Here is a 12,087-nt window from a genome sequence, read left to right on the forward strand (position 1 = left end):
GCGGCCATCTCTTTCACATACCGTCTGTTCACCGATAACATACGTAATCTCTGCATACGTAATGGCTAGAGCGTCGCGTCAGTAAACGAGATCTTGGTGAACAGACGGGCTGAGAAAGAGATGGCCGTATACGTAATACCTGGAGCGTGTCCTCGGTTTACGGAAAATCTGTGAACGAGTTGTCAGGTAACCATTAAAAACGCCAATCTTACATATAAAACACTAAAGTTTGTATTTTTACTACGTATTTTTCGTCAACAGTCTATTGTTCTGACGTCATCAAAAAAATAATTCGGTTTTTTCCGATTCAAAGGATTCGAAGTTCCCGGGGGCGTAGGCGCCGAGGGCGAAGCCCTAGGGCAATTCAATTTTCATTCATCCGCTATTTTATTACTTTACTGTTTTTTTTATGATTGTGTTTAAATGTTGTTTTTTTTATCTTATTTTAATTTATTTATTATTAAATAGCAAATTGCTCATGAATTATTTCACAATTTTACAATTAACAATTGCAAACTTAAACTAACAACTATACTCTAACATACTTAACAAAATTAACAAAACTATAATTAGTAAATCTAAAATAATGTTGCGTAGGGGTGGGTGGAGGATCCAAGTAAAAGGCCAACAGTCGTTTCACAGCATTTATTGATGATTAAGGAGATACACGCAGTGTCACAGCTAAGTCCAGAATGAATTATATCGCCTACGTACCGCCTTATAAAGGGTAGATCTCTCAGGACGCCTAATCTGTTTACCTGTTGTATAGTCACGTATTCGGATATGTATTTCCAAGACATTGGGTCTTCCCGTACCGATTCTGAGAACTAACTAATAATGGTCATTGTTTAGCCTAAATGCACTTAGAGTCCAGATATAATCTTTGGAAGTAAGTGCATGCATTTAGTTAACCGATAACAGATATCCGTTGGTCTAAGTACAATTCGCTCAATCCACGGCGTACGTAACAATAATATAATACAATTCAACATAGCATTTTATCAAACTTACATATGTATAATTACGTCATCTTCCACAGAGGTATGCATTAACACCTGGAAAAGACTTCGATAATGGTTTGATGTAGTTTATTGAAATGTAAAATTTGCACGTGGTGGATCAGCGGAGCGTACGGAACACAAGTTGTCCGTACGCCGTCTGCTCGAACTCTGTCGACCGTCGCGTATTTCCGCTTGGGCCGACACTAATGCCAACTCGTCAATAATGCCAATCGACAATCAGTTAATAAGACTGTTTGCCACACGTCATTACAAAAGTCGGAACATAGTCCCACATAGGAAAACTGTTGAACAATACAGTTATTCTACAGAGTTACAGCATTACTGACGAGTCGTTTACAATAAATCATAGCTCTTAAAATAATTAAATAGAGGGTGAATAATGAAACCTTTGCCTCATCCAGTGTGAGGATAAAATCAATTTATTGGTTCAGTAATATTTCAACTTATAGGTATACCTCTGGTGAATGTTGTTTCTATTTACATTAAAATTTTTGAAATCTCCTTTGAAGCTGTGAATAAGCATTACAAGATAAGTTTACTTTAAAGAAGAGAGAGTGGACTGTATATGGTTTAAAACTTAAGCATTCCTCATCTTGATGTTAACTTAGACAATACAATGTTGACACTGTTACAGTTGTCAAGACAGATCAGCTATTACCGATCAACTAAACTTGATTAGTGAGTGTAATGCTCCTAAGTTAACTTGATTTCATCAACAAGTAGCACAAACATTGCTAAATTAAAAGTAAATTGGAAAGTCATTCATTCATTCCTACAAGCAGGAAATGAAGGCGAACTATGATTATAGATGTCTCTACGTTAAACATCGAAATGTTCAGTATTATAATATTTACTTATTCTATGATTCACATAAATACTATAAACAGTAAGAGTTAACTTATGTTTTCATAACAAGAAACATAAGACCTGCGGATGACTCCCGGCAGGTTATAATTAAGTAGACATGAAATAATTTAAGATGCTCCATTAAGTGTGGCTTGGAGACTAACATTAACAAATCATGAATCTAATTTTAACTGTCAAATTTGAACAGTTTATTTTAAACTCGGATATAATCCTTCCGAGTGATGACATGAGACAAGTCTTATATTATAAAGACAAAATGATTAGATTAAATTCGGAGATATATACTGCCGAATGTTAAAATGAAAATAGCTTAAATTATACACACAACACAATTAAAGTGAATTACGGAGTACTACTATTAACATTGAATGATTTAAACTCATGATTACATCTAATAAGTAATATGAGTTGGGGGTAGTGTCTTCGGGTTAAACTAAGCTACCGAAGTTGACGGAATTGAAGCTGCTGTTTCTCCTCCCTCTTGCTGATCTTCCTTCCTGTCAAGTGGTCTTTGTGGTAGAATCGGCAATGGCGCCACTAGATGACTGGACCGACGAAACTCTCCGCTGGCAGTAAAGACGTCGACGACTCGAACTCTGCCATCTGGTCCGGGATACAATTTAGTGACTCGACCCAAGACCCATCGGGTTGGCAGCATGTGTTCCTCCTTTAACAGGACCATTTGACCCACACTCAGATTGTTGCTCGAGTCCTTCTTCCATTTGTGTCGTAACTGCAAAGAATGTAAATATTCCGCCGACCAACGTTTCCAAAATGCTGCTGTGGTCAATTGTATCTGAAGCAGATTGGCATGGACATTAGTGTTATATTTAACCTCCATTGGAAGAGCGAGTAAGGATCTGCCAATTAAGAAATGTCCAGGTGTGAGGGGTAAAAGGTCTAGTGGATCCGAAGACAAGGGACTAAGAGGACGGGAATTCATGCAAGCTTCTATTTGAGTCAATACCGTACAAAATGATTCGAAATTTAAGGTGGTGGCCTTTAACACCTTGTTTAAATGAATCTTCATGGATTTAACCGCTGCTTCCCACAGCCCTCCCATGTGAGGCGCCCTTGGCGGGTTAAACTTCCAACGAATCCCTTCGGAGGCTACATACCGTAGTAGCTTCTCCTCATGAGGACGTTCGTAAATTAATTTTACTAAATTAACGAGTTCACGACTTGCACCGACAAAATTAGTAGCATTGTCGGAATATATCGTATTGGGCCTGCCACGTCTGGCTACGAATCTTCTTAAACAATTTAAGAAATTTGAACTCGTTAAGTCTCCGACAAGTTCCAAGTGAACTGCCTTACTGGAAAAACACACAAAGACACAAACGTAACCCTTAATTATCTTAGAATTCTTATTGCAACCACTCTTCACAGGAAAAGGTCCTGCGAAATCTATCCCCACATGACTGAAAGGAAAATTCGCAGTGGTACGTTCAAGCGGGAGCAATCCCATTAATCTATTGTGTGACAGTGGTTTATTTCTGAAACAAATGACACATGAACGCACCACTCCTTTGACAGTATTATGTCCGGCCAATGGCCAATAGGTCTGCCGCAATAACGACAGTAAGGCTTGAGTACCCAAGTGAATATATTTCAAGTGCGCATCTCGGACAATCATGTGTGTAAGTTTATGCTTATTTGACAAGATAATGGGTGACGTTGATAGAGTTGTTCCCAGAGGAAGTCTACTTCCAACACAAATTAAATTCTCATGGAATAGAGGGGACAATTTAGCTAATTTACTGCTACTGGGAATTGGATGTCCCTTGCTCAGCAAACGATATTCCAATGGAAATGATTCCATTTGCGATAACCTTATCAAATTATTTAAAGCATCTTTTAATTCTAAAGCGGACGGTTCGTTATTTTCTTTAACGTTTAATTGTTTATTCCTTAGTGGCCGACGAACATATGATAAAACTCGAAGGAGTCTTGGAAGATGAGAATGTTTATCTACCCAATTATTTTCCCTCACAAGGGTAGCGTTAGTGACTACCCTTCTCTCTGGAAGATCTATTGTGATCTCAGGAGGTCTTCGAGGCCATCGTGATTCGTCTAATTTCAACCAACTAGGGCCGTCCCACCATAACGAATTATGATTTAATTCTGATGGTTGAGTCCCTCGAGAAATTAAATCTGCTGGATTGTCTGTAGAGGAGACATGGTACCACTCAATGGGTTGAGATATTGATTGGATTTCGGCCACTCGATTGGCAACGAAGGTGGTCCATTTACATGACTCTCCTCTAATCCAATGCAATGCGACGGTTGAATCCGTCCAATAATATTTTTCATTAATATGAATTGTTAATTGGTCTATTGTTGACTTCATTAACTTTGATAATAACATAGCGGAGCACAGCTCTAAACGCGGAATAGTTACAAAACTGAGCGGAGCGACTCTCGAACGAGAACACACAAGATGACATTTGGAATTTCCAAATTGATCAGTACATTTTACATAAATACAAGCACCATAAGCTTTCTCGGATGCGTCACAAAATCCGTGTGCCTGTATATTAATGACATTATTTAGTATTATCAATCTAGGAATTTTATAAAGTTTCATGACTGTGTTGGATAATTGACAATCTTTCCATTTTTTGAAGATTGTCTGAGGAATGAATTCATCCCAACCAATGGTTTGTTGCCAGACAGATTGCATTAATATCTTATAATTAATTAACAATGGAGATAATAGTCCTAATGGGTCGAAGATCTGACTAATTACTGATAAAAAGTTTCTTTTTGTTATATTTTCAGTCTCGACTTCGGTTTGAACCTTAAATACAAAAACGTCTTCCCGCGGTTTCCAAAATAAACCTAAAGTTTTGTGTGATTCGTTAGAGAAGTTAAAATCTGAACAATCGTCAGCTTTAACATCCGTGATTATATCGGAGTTGTTCGATGTCCATTTGCTTAAGGGCATACCGGCTGATAATAATATGGTTTCCAGTTGAACCTTTAATAATTTACCAGCTTCAATAGTATTAGTTCCCGTGAGCAAATCATCAACATAAAAATCACGTTCGATCACTTTACTAGCGATGGGATATTTGTTTCTATTCTCCTCTGCTAACTGATTTAGACATCTAGTAGCTAAAAATGGGGCTGAAGCAGTTCCGAATGTTACTGTATTAAGCTTGTAATGCTTGAATTTACTCTGGGGATCTGTTCGCCAAATGATTCGTTGTACATTTTTATTTTTCTCTGCTATTTGAATCTGTCGGTACATCTGCTTAATATCCGCAGTAATCACGTATTTATGGAGTCGAAAGTTGAGTAGTAAACTTAACAAATCTGATTGGACACTAGGTCCCACCATCAAAATATTATTTAGTGAGATATTAGACGTTGTCTTTGCGGACGCATCAAAAACTACACGATATTTAGTGGTAAGGCTAGACTCCTTAACCACGACGTGATGAGGTAAATAACAATGAACCTCATGTGCCTCCGGAGGTTCACACTCTGACATATGTCCTAAATTTATGTACTCTTCTAAAACTTTATTGTATTCCATTTTTAAATTATTATTGGCTAAAAAACGTCTTTCCAAAGTTTTGTGTCTTTTCTCCGCAATGTGTAATGAACTTCCTAATACTACCGGGGAATTTTTATATGGTAAAGCTACACAAAATCTACCGTTTTTATCTCGTGATGTGTGTGCTTGGAAATGTTCCTCACATCTTTTCTCCTCAAGAGATTGATGTTTTACCATAGGAACCTGGTCGATCATCCAAAAGTTTTGAATGTGACTGTCTAATTGACTTAAGCCTATGTGGCTCTTCCCTGGAGCATTATTTACTTCGGGATATGGACCAACTATTGTCCATCCGAATTCGGTATCCTTTAAGATAGGCATACCTTTTCCTAACTGGATGGTTCCTGCTTTCATAGCATGAACGCAAATCTCGGCGCCGAGCAATAAATCGATTGGCGTCGGTTTATTCCAAAGGGGATCTGATAACTTGATTCCCGCTGGTATTGAAATTAACTGTTGATCCAGTTTCACAGTTGGAATTTCGCCAGTAATTTCTGGTAATACCAAACACAACACTTTGGTTGAGTAATTAGTGGTTGAAGACCTTATGGTCACCTTGGTGATGTGACGAATGCTACTTTCTTGATTAGCGATACCTACAATTTTTTGAGAGATTTTCTCTAATTTGAAGTTATTCTTCTTAGCGAAAGATGTGGTAACATAGTTGACTTGTGAGCCGGAATCTAATAATGTGCGACCCTTAACGACCGTTCCATTGGACGTTATAATGTCTACTTGTACCGTCGGTAAAATTATCTCCCTTTGAGAGAAATGAGTAGAATGAGCATTAATTGACTTCCTTCCCGTATTATTGGAACTAAATGTATCGTCCTGATGCAACAAAGTATGATGGTTTTGTTTGCACCTTAAGCAATTATAGTTAGACTTGCAATTTGTTATCTTATGCGATGAATTTAAACATTTAAAACACATGTTATTAGATTTAACGAATTCATTTCTTTCCATACTGGATTTTGCTTTGAATTTATCACATTTGCCTATGAAATGATTATTTCGACAGAATGCGCATGCGTTTACCTTACTTGATGGGTTTTTGTTCGCGACATGAGTTCTCATGATTCTTTGACGACTATGAGGGAATTCCTTCACCGTAGTTACAGATGCAGTAGATTGTAATACATTACATCTATTCTGCAAGAATGTCTCTAAACTTTCATATGGTGGCATTTCTCTGCTAACCAGCGATATTTCCCAGTCTCTTACTATATTAAAAGGTAATTTCCTTATAACTAAACATGTTACCCATGGATCTAAAATTTCTCTCGCGTAACCCAACGATTCAATGTTTTTAATACACACTGTTACCTGATTCAATAGATTTCTCAATTCGATATGTGATTCTCTTGTGATTAATTTTAAGTCACAAAGTGAATTAATCCTAGTTTTGAGATTAAGTCTTGGTAAATTATATTGCTTGTCTAAAATACTCCAAGCTATTTCGTAATTGTCTGAGCTAATATCTAAACCTGATACAGCTGCCAAAGCGGGACCGATTAAGGATTGATGCAAATATTGCAATTTCGTGACATTCGAATATTCCGTTTTGTTTCCTATTATATTCTTAAAAGCTTGTTGAAACGATTGCCATTCAGATGGATCTCCCTGAAATGTGGGAATGGTTAACGTCGGTAACTTATCTCTAGCAAATTTAATTGTTGCTTGCTCTACCTTCAGTTTACAATCTTGAATGGATTGTCTCTCTAATGCTGCTTTAAGATTTTGAATTGTCATTGTGATTATGTAGAACTCTTCGTCTATTTGATCCGCCTGCTCTATATCTGTGATGTTGTCTAAATACTCATAATGGAGTTTTTGGAGATAGTCGTATGCTTTTTCAATAAATTGATACTGTCCTTCATTTATTTCGGAGATTCTGTCTATTTTCTCCTGTAGTCTTTTAAACGCGCCCGAATACCTTAATTCTATTGACGTCATTGTAACTTCTACTTTATTTTCTTTCGCTAATGTTTTTATCGATTGAGTCTGACTTCGAGTCTGATGTATTCTAGAGCTTGACCTGTCTCTAATAGGTTCTACGTCCCTAGTTGGATTTCGACCTTTATGCGACTGGGAAGTCGAAGCTTCTATTTCCTCGTTTTCAGCACTTGACATTTGTTTCAGAAAGTTGCACTATTTCGTCTCATAAATACAGTTATTCTCTACTATAGCTGTCAATTGAACTATTCGTAGAGATAAGGTAATAATATTCAATGATTAACCGTGAATCTTAATATTCTACTTTAACTATTATCACCAGAATCTATCCAACATATTTTGGAAGAAATAACAACCCTAAATTGGTGGGTGCTTGATTTAAACCACTTTGGGGCTACAAGTCTTGTGATTTATTTTAAATCACCACTGTTTCATCACACATTATGAAACAAAGAGATCTACCGATGTATGTATATGCCGGTATGTACTTGATTTAATCCACTTTGGGGCTACAAGTGTAATTCCACATTTATCGTGGAAGGGGGGGGGGGGGAGGGTGTTTCTACACACATTAAGAAACAAAGATCTACCGATATGCATATACCGGTATGTACTTGGTTTAAGCCACTTTGGGGCTACAAGTATAATTCCACATTTATCGTGGAAGGGGGGGGGGGGGAGGAGGGTGTTTCTACACACATTAAGAAACAAAGATCTACCGATATGAATATACCGGTATGTACTTGGTTTAAGCCACTTTGGGGCTACAAGTAAAATTCCACATTTATTGTGGAGGGGGGAGGGGGGAGAAAGTTTCTACACACATTAAGAAACAAAGAGATCTGCCGGTATATTAATATACCGGTATGTACTTGGTTTAAGCCACTTTGGGGCTACAAGTATAATTCCCCACGTGCTTTGCTAATTTTACACTACATCTGATTTTACACTTTTAATACGAAATTCGATGCGACCGATGAAACATTCCTTCGTAGCGCGATATTATTTTATACAATCGCGTTAATTAATTGTTATACTTTAAAACATATTTTAAAAACTGACCTACCCACATGATTGCCTTTTGAACAGATTGCCTGAGATTGAATACATTCACTTACTTGAATATCCTTTACGATGTTTATGTGATCGTTCCGATAATTTTGGATTACCTCTGTGTCCCATGCGTCTTTGTAGGTTATGTTTTTATTTATATATTTTCTGCGTCAATCACGCGGTCATGTACCTCTGTACATCAATCAATATATTGCTGAAATAGAAGCAAACATGTTATTAGTATTGGAAAGGTATGGATAGTAACAAAGGAACGATACCGATTTCTTAATTGACATCCATTTTTTCTCGACCACGTTTTTTCCTATTGGTTTGTCCGTTTGGTGTTGTGGCCTAGGTTACTGGTGTCCGGTTCGAAGTGACCATCATGGAAAAGACTTCGATAATGGTTTGATGTAGTTTATTGAAATGTAAAATTTGCACGTGGTGGGCCAGCGGAGCGTACGGAACACAAGCTGTCCGTACGCCGTCTGCTCGTTGACTCTGTCGACCGTCGCGTATTTCCGCTTGGGCCGACACTAATGCCAACTCGTCAATAATGCCAATCGACAATCAGTTAATAAGACTGTTTGCCACACGTCATTACAAAAGTCGGAACAACACCCTTCAAGAAAGCACCAATGTTACAAGCACCCCTAATGCTCTCAGGAAGTGCATTGTATATTTGAACACCTCTGAGGAAAACACCTCCTGCAATTCTTGCTTTCTTAAATTTTCCTATAATTAATTTATTCCTATTTCTAGTTTTATAATTATGCAAATCTCTATTCCTTTGCTTTTACTTTTTGTTCTATCTATTTATTTTTTGTTTTTCTCCCTCTCTTTATTATCTGGGCCATTGTGGTGCATTAGGTTCAAAATTACATACGTTAAATCATAAAATACGATATTATTTAAAATATAATTAAAGGAAACGACTCTTCTTCAAATAGAAACACATAAAACCTCATTAAACCCAACGATATATTCACAATACATAAATTAACCGATTCTTATTCTATCCAGGGGCTTATCCGCCCGTAAAATCCGGTAAGCTCCGCATACAAACGCACTTGTACATACATATTATACAGGTATAGTATATCGCACAGAGCACAGAGCACAGAGGGAACTCGTCAGATGGATATCGTCTGCCGATATAAGAAACAATGGTGTGTAAATTGAGTAGGACAGGAGCGGAGCGTGGCAACAAAAGAGCGCATTTGATTGCATGCGACCGGTGCGTTTGTTACTGTGGTGCACCGTTCGAGCCGATAACTTTCGGTCTAAAAGGCATTCGTTAACAGAGAATCCCCTCTAATAACGAGCGGCGTCTCCTCTCCTCATAACACTAAACAACCGACTCAGATAAACAATGATAGAGGGGCTGCTGCTTGTAATTTCATGCAAAGTAATAAAACTCGGTTGTGGCGGGGTACAGCACACGCTATAGTGGTCCTAACCAGTGGTGTAGTGCTAAATAAAAAAGAACCAAGTCGGTGTTTAATTTTTATGACCCCCCCCCCTCACCCCGCTTTTTTCGATTTCGATTTAAAAAACACATATACATATCTCCGAATCTCGAGCCAATCAACATTTTTTATTACGAGATTCGTGTTCACTGGGCATAGATCTAGAAGAAAAGTCATATCTCGTCTCTGAACCAAAAAAAAGTCGTCATTTGTCGAACAGTGTAATTGAATAATTAATTTGAAACATACGTTTAATAATTTATTAATACACGTTTTTGAACTACCAATATTAGGATACAACTTTTTTTTTAATAAGGAATAAAGCGGGGGGGGGGGGGGGATCGTAAAAATTTAACACCGACCTGGTTTCTTTTTTATTCAGCACTACACCACTGTTTATAAGTGTCCTATTTCTTTTTAAGTTTTTGAATTAAATTATTTTCCAAACCACTAAGCAAATCGGACTTGTAATAGAAATTATAAATATAATACCCCAATATTTTCAAATATTTTTGCCTAAACTGAAAGTAGTACATACTTTTAATTTAGAGAATCAAGGTTTTTCTTATGTTTTTCTAAGAAATCCTTAAATTTATTGAAATTTTATAACTAGAGTTTTAAGTTTAATACCAAGTTATGTATAAAAGTTGGTAAGCATCCGTCAACCGGAAGTGGCAGTTTACTCTTGTTCAATTTTTTCGTCCACTAAACATGTGTGCTCTTCATATAAAAATTCAAGTATAATTGTTGTATCAATCAAAAATCACTAAATATAATAAACCAGAAGCGGAATTTTTTCCTCTTAAAAAAGTCAAAAATGTTGTGACAACGATTCTTTCCACGCCCTGAACATATTTAGCTGAAAATTTGTATTTGCATTCTTTTTGTATTAACATAGAGTTGATGAGGTTTTGTTCGGAATTCGTAAGCCGGAAGTAGAACTTTTGTCTTGTGTAAGTTTTCCTACATTTGTGTTCAATTTGTATTGAAAATGCTCATAGCCGGTATGTATGAACGTGTATGTACATACATACATATGTTCGATTATCGAATTTTGTTTTTTAACCTTCTTATATTCCTCAAATACATAGATAAAGTCGTAGGTTGGTCACATCCGAATTTTTTACATAAAGTAAATGTAATTGAAGTTTTTTTTTATATTAGGTGGATTGTTTCGATGAATAATTACTAGACGGTACAAATTATTTGTAAAAAACGAATCAATGAATCAAAGCGATGCTTTTTACTTTATTTAATTACATTTTCGGATGTGTTTTATTTAATCTTAGAAATTTAAGGATGCGAACCGAAAATTTAAAGAATGTAGTCAAACTCTCAAAATTACATAGTACGCCAATATGGGAGTATTTTTTGCGTGAAACATCTGGAGAGTTTGCAAAATGCAATTGAACGTTTTTGAAACATGAAAACGTGCAATTGAACTTTTTTTTCTTATACATTTGATTTACCGGTGCTAATACCGGGATCCTGAGATCAGAAATTTCCAGCACCGCAATTCCGGTGCTGAAGTAACCTTCCGGGATTGGAAGCACCATAGTGGATAGAGTAAAGAAATTGAAATGGCAATGGGTGGGTCATATAGCTAGAAGAATATGTAGATGAAAGGTGGGAAAAATAAGTGCTAGAATGGTAACCGAGAGAATGTAAAAGGGAAAAAGGACGAGAGTTGCGTAAAATAGAGACGAGTGGAAGCATGTTAGAGAGGCCTTCATCCAGCAGTGGACAGTGAGTGGTTGTAGATGATGATGATGATGATATACTATTATGTAGTGGTGCAACCCGGCTTCGCTCGATAAATGGAAATGCAGTTTAGTATCGAGAATACCGTTGAATCATTAAAATAAATTTATTTGAATCGAAAAAAAATAATATTAATTAACGACCGACTAATCACAAACATCTTTGACCAATCCAGCCAATCAGAAACGAATTACAGGCTGTTTCGGTTTTATATATAAGCTTTCACAAATTTTAAATAAGTAAAATCACATGGCTTGAAAACCTATGACCATTCTAGACCATATTTTTACCCTAGCAATTGGCTACCGGTCTTCAACCCCGTGGTAATTGCACCACTCGTATATCGAGTCCATCCCGATTATTATTGTCTCTAAGGCACTGTCGAAGGTTTATGGTG

The 12,087-nt window shown here is 36.8% G+C and overlaps 1 protein-coding gene across 2 annotated transcripts in view; it reads right to left on the reverse strand.

Moving 5' to 3' along the window:
* Positions 1-8,992, reverse strand: part of LOC143910439 (uncharacterized) — a 337,502-nt gene extending 328,510 nt beyond the window's left edge. For both annotated transcript variants that reach the window (XM_077428916.1, XM_077428917.1), the window contains exon 1: positions 1,056-8,992. In XM_077428916.1, coding sequence (XP_077285042.1) covers positions 2,323-7,584 — 5,262 coding nt within the window. In that variant the 5' untranslated portion in view covers positions 7,585-8,992 and the 3' untranslated portion in view covers positions 1,056-2,322. The remainder of the gene's footprint in view (positions 1-1,055) is intronic.
* Positions 8,993-12,087: the final 3,095 nt, after the last annotated feature.

The sequence above is a fragment of the Arctopsyche grandis genome, chromosome 4 (assembly GCF_051622035.1).
Source record: "Arctopsyche grandis isolate Sample6627 chromosome 4, ASM5162203v2, whole genome shotgun sequence".
Taxonomy (NCBI): Eukaryota; Metazoa; Arthropoda; class Insecta; order Trichoptera; family Hydropsychidae; genus Arctopsyche; species Arctopsyche grandis.